General features: G+C 41.9%; 1 protein-coding gene across 1 annotated transcript in view; it reads left to right on the top strand.

Moving 5' to 3' along the window:
• The first annotated feature begins 1,317 nt into the window (after positions 1–1,317).
• LOC308319238 (metalloreductase STEAP4-like) overlaps positions 1,318–5,670 on the top strand; it is a 27,778-nt gene continuing 23,425 nt past the window's right edge. Inside the window, exons 1-4 of the mRNA XM_080769193.1 lie at positions 1,318–1,792; positions 2,685–2,792; positions 3,575–3,645; positions 4,471–4,558. Of these exons, the coding sequence (XP_080625319.1) occupies positions 1,598–1,792; positions 2,685–2,792; positions 3,575–3,645; positions 4,471–4,558 (462 nt within the window). The 5' untranslated portion in view covers positions 1,318–1,597. The remainder of the gene's footprint in view (positions 1,793–2,684; positions 2,793–3,574; positions 3,646–4,470; positions 4,559–5,670) is intronic.

Below are 5,670 nucleotides of genomic sequence, written 5' to 3'. Positions count from 1 at the left end.
GCGCAGCTCAGCTGGCTTTATTTATGCTGTTTCACTTCAACCAGGTATTTGGAAGGTTATGGTGTCATCCAAGGCCAGTCATTCTTTCAGAGCTTGCTGCATTGCTATGGTAGATTACCGATATAGACATCCATAGCATGTCATGTTTTTCTGACTACCAACCATATTCAAGTTTCAATCACAGGGATATTCTGTAACATTTCATGGCAAATTGAGAATGCAGACTTTAAAATAGCCATTTGTCCCCAGGTGACCTGGTCGGTAGTCTCTCTGTCTGTGAACAAAATAACTCAAGTTGCTGGGATGATAACTGTCAAAATGTCTATCTAGCAATGCAATGTTTAGCGGCAATCACTGTTCTTACTGTAGATTAAGGATTAGAGGGAACAAAAGAGTATTGAGTTTATTGACTTCGTTCATTGTATTTGTTTGTGGTGACAACTCTATACAACATAACTGTCAGCATCAGTTTCGGTGTGAATTATAATGGTTTCGCTCTAAGCTGCTGTCTGAGGGCTGGTGGTTTAGAACGTTGTGTGAACTTTGTGAGAGCATGGTGAGTGGTTAAGACCATGTGATTCAGACACAGTGACTGCCATGCTGCTGAGAAGGGTAGGATTTGTTCTTATACTTTCTGTTTACAGTCACACACGCGGACATTCTCTGGCTGTCCTACTTTGCCTGTCTGTCTGTTTGTGGTAGCATGTGCACATTGTTTGTGTGTACTGTATGCGCATGTGGGTCACGTGTTTAGTAATGGAAAAAGTACTCAAATACTCTGCCATTTTCAAATGGACGGAATATAATGCAGGGCTGAAGTGTGTTACTGTTTTGTAATAATACTCAAAATCTACATCTGAGATGTAGTGTAGAGTAAATGTAAGAGTATTTCCCATTTCTAATACTTTTAAGTAAAGTAGCCTACAAATACCTCGAAATTGTACTCAAGTACATACTACTACGTTACCTTCCACCACTGTTTGCGTTAGTTTGAGCCAGATGCAGCAATGTTCCCTGGCAGATCCTATCGTATCGTGTCGTATTCCACACAGTTGCGTAACCACTGCTCTCCAATCAGATGTTGTTTCCCAGAAGTTTCTGGGTTTTCCTAACCTAACACACACACACACACACACACACACACACACACACACACACACACACACACACACACACAGAAAACAAAAGCCCCCCTGACTCCTCCGCTAACAAGTTGTGCACATGTGCCCTCCCCCCTCTTTCAAGTGGAGTTTCCCAGTTTTGTCAAGATATAATCCCTCCCTCCCTCCTCACACTATACTAACAGGAGCAGGGAAGGGGGCCTCAGTCAAACAGACAGACTGACAGTCATAACAAGATCCAGGGATACACTCAATTTGGTACATGAAGAAGAGAGAGAGAGTTGCTTTTCTGAAGGCCATCATTTACTGTCGGGAGTGTCTCTCTTTGGACCCGAGTCTTATTTGAAAGCAAGCTGTGGCTTTATGTTGCTCAAAAGACTACCAGACTGAGCTTTGTTTCTCTTCTGAACACAGAAAGCTTTTTCCTGCAGCAGCTCCTGGGTCTGTGTATAGCTGAGACACACAGAGGAAGCTTCATGTCAGGACAGGAGAAGACAGACAGCATGTGTCTGGGCCCTGTCGGGACAGCAGCCGAGCGTGAGCTGCTGTGTGTGTTCGGGACGGGCGACCTGGGTCGCTCTCTGGGAGAGCGTCTGATCCAGGCCGGCTACAGGGTGGTCTATGGGAGCCGCAGACCCCACAGCTGTGGACCCCTGCCTCATGGAGCTCAGGTACACCTCTACCATCTATACGTCTATCTCTAATCCTAATATCGAACTCTCTGGAGTCAGATCAAGTGGCCTCCATATAGTGGCAGTTATAGAAAATAAACTGGGTTATACCACGCAATACCACCAAGTTCTGAGGTCACAGCAATCCGGTTTTAGAGCTCATGTGACACATATTTTAACACACAAGTTTAGACTTGCTACATTGCAAACAAAGCACATTAAACTGCATTCTATGTGTATGAAGTGTGTGTGCATGTGTGTGTGTCTTTCATATTGTAGACATTAGAGCCAAACGAAACGTTGCTCTTTGCTCTTTCAAAATAAATGCTCTTGAACCTGGCAAGTGTTGGTGTGCGGCTGTCCCTTCTTTCTCCTACGTTGTATGGTGTGTGGGTGTCCCTTCTTTCTCCTACGTTGTATGGTGTGTAGCTGTCCCTTCTTTCTCCTACGTTGTATGGTGTGTAGCTGTCTCTTCTTTCTCCTACGTTGTATGGTGTGTGGCTGTCCCTTCTTTCTCCTACGTTGTATGGTGTGCGGCTGTCCCTTCTTTCTCCTACGTTGTATGGTGTGCGGCTGTCTCTTCTTTCTCCTACGTTGTATGCCTCGTCACCATCGCACCTGCTCCAAATTGTCTACCGGAAGTCATCTCTCTATAAATATCGTAGACATTGAATTGCATTACGCTTTTTTGTATTATGCATATAAAACATAAATAAAATGTATATGATTGGTGGATCAGTGCATCTAGGCTTAGTGTATTAGTGTATTGTTTTATTGGTGTGTGTGTTTGTGTGTGTGTGTGTGTGTGTGTGTGTGTGCGTGCGTCGTTTGTGTGTGTGTGTTTGTTTGTGCGCGCGCACATGCATGCATGCGTGCGTGCACGTTTATGCAGGTACTGAGTCATGCAGCAGCAGTCCAGTCCACCAGTGTGGTCATTGTTTGTGTCCAGAGAGAACACTATGACTTCCTGCAGAGTCTGGCTCCTCAGCTCAAAGGGAAGGTAGGTTTATGCATCCAAACATCACCACCAATACAGCAACTAGTCCTTCTTATTTACATTTAATTTATCTATGATCATGTACCGTATTATCATCTGTAGTATCATGAAAAGTGCTATACAAAATACAAATAGAATATTTTTGAGTCACTCCAAGGAACAGCAATGTCCGTGTCCGGCGCTGTCCGCCTATGTGTTCACCTATGTGTCCGCCTATGTATGTGTTAATGAGCACGAGTATGACTATTAGTACCAGTAGGGGCGCTGTTGTGCCAGAGAGAGAGATAGTGCTGTACTGTTGCCTGCTAATGAGAGAGAGAGAGAGAGGAGGGGGGGGGGATGGGGGGGGGAGGAGAGGAGAGTTGCACCACTCAGTTCACACTGACATTTTTATAATTGTTATTAAGAGTACCAAAGTCCTGAAGTCACTCGTTTATCCCCCGAGGTTACAATTATCTCAATTATCTAGTGACAGTCTAAAAAGTTTAAAAAATAATAATAATAAATTGTCCCGGCGCTATAAACAGGAATGTGGCGCTGTATCAGTTTACGATAGTCAAACAATCATTTGTTTATTTTTGGAACACAGTTCACGTCTTCTTATTATGGAACTTATACCGTCATGATGTTGTCATGATGTTGGATGATGACTCATTGTCACTTAAATTGTTGAATGAATTCATTAAAAATATCTACCCATAATATTATAGGCTACAACTCCATATATGGAGTTGGACAATAGTTGTATTGCTGCTTTCTGATCTATGGCTGTGATTGATTGAAAGGTGCTGGTGGATGTCAGCAACAACCTGAGGAAGGGTCTGTACCCCGAGGCCAACGCTGAGTACATGCAGAGGTGAGACGCAAAAAGAAAACCTTCACTTCCCAACTTTTACTCCTCCTAACTGCACAGTATCTCTCGAGTTCACGGGTTCCAAAACTTTTCAGGTCAGGACCCAAAAGAGAGATTAGATTTTATTTGCCTTGGACCCAAATTAGTGAAAATAGCAGATCTAAAATCACACAACGCATCGCTTCGCACCGTGTTGCGAACTTGTATATTGCATATTTACACTACTATACTATACTATACTATACTATACTATACCCGTTCAAAGGATCTTCTCTCCCTTGAACCATTATTTCAAAAAATGATCAATAGGTAACAATGACAGCTATAAAGTAAAATGTTTCAGTATGTTACTTGGTTATTTGTGTTTAATGAAGGCGCTGATAGGATAGGACATGTAAAAAAGACAAAGTGAAAACATTAAGGATAATTACCAGATGTTGTTCTACACAATGTGTAATAAAGGGAATAACACAAATAATACTTTAACAATATGTTAATTCAGGCCTGGGGAGCTTTTACAAATCATGCATGTTTGTAGCTGCTATCCAATGTGTGCCAAGTTTAAGGGCTATAGCCTATAGGACTGCTTAGAAAACCCAGACCTACACATTACATAATGTTTCATGGTGTCCTGTGTCTAACATCTGTTTCTCTTATTGACTTATTCTACACAGGCTGTTATGCAATTCTATCTACTATCTACTGACAAGAGACTTTAATGGCCCAGCAATGGATCATATAATAAATATACAATAAACATAATGATATATGAAAAATCACATTATCAACAACATAACATTAAAAAGGGGTTTTGTGTTCTCGTGACAGGCTGGTTCCTGGGGTGTCTGTGGTAAAGGCCTTTAACACCTTGTCTGCGTGGGCCCTGCAGAACGGCCGGACAGACGCCAACAGACAGGTACAGTTGACTGAAGCCTCTTCTATAGCAGTGGTTCTCAGACCTATTCATGTCCAGGACCCCCAGATGTGTATATAGTTGGCCACAGACCCACATCTGAAAACATTTTGTGCCAGAGACCCAGGAATAATTCAAAATTACTCAAAAAACTCAAAATATATATTTTTTTGTAGTTTTTCAGATTTCAAAAATTAGTATAAAATATGGTTAAAATGACCCCCCCCCCCCCCCCTCAAGGACCCCTGGGTCGAGGGGGTCCTTGATTCAGGGGAGAACCACTGCACTGCACTACAGTACAACACTGTGTGCCTGCTACACACCTACACACTGTTACACTGCTACACACCTACACACTGTTACACTGCTACACACCTACACACTGTTACACTGCTACACACCTACACACTGTTACACTGCTACACACCTACACACTGTTACACTGCTACACACCTACACACTGTTACACTGCTACACACCTACACACTGTTACACTGCTACACACCTACACACTGTTACACTGCTACACACTGTTACACTGCTACACACCTACACACTGTTACACTGCTACACACCTACACACTGTTACACTGCTACACACCTACACACTGTTACACAAAGTCATGCTTTGTAATTGTTGAATTGAGTGTAGCCAAGTGCAAGTGCTGAGGTTAAAAAAAGCTCAGCAAAATAAAGGGATAAGGCTTCACTTGAGTACTGAATACAGGAATAACTAAACGCTGTTTAAACACAATTGAACAAAAGTTGAGAATGCTGAAATGAACTAAAGTTTCTGAGCAAATTGAGATGTCTAATGTTCCTTCCATACCAGGAACATTTTTTTTATTTAATATTTTGCGATTGATTTGGCTAAAAATATATTCCTTTAAAACTGTTTGTATCATGAGTACAAGAGCAATTTTGCATACTTGCAAAGGCAACAGGTGCATAGAAGAAGACCAAACGAGTTCCCCAACGTACTGGAAAAAATAAAAAAACTAAGAAAAAAATCCTACACACCGTCTTCAAATGCAATTAAAGTTTTAATGGGAATAACAATGTTACACCTGTTACTTCATCAGGTTATCTGCTTTCGTAGATACACTCACACAGAA

Source organism: Protomyctophum bolini, assembly GCF_963924005.1.
Source record: "Protomyctophum bolini genome assembly, chromosome: 7".
NCBI lineage: Eukaryota > Metazoa > Chordata > Actinopteri > Myctophiformes > Myctophidae > Protomyctophum > Protomyctophum bolini.
The sequence above is the reverse complement of the archived record's forward strand: the minus strand, read 5'-3'. Positions and strand labels throughout refer to the sequence as shown.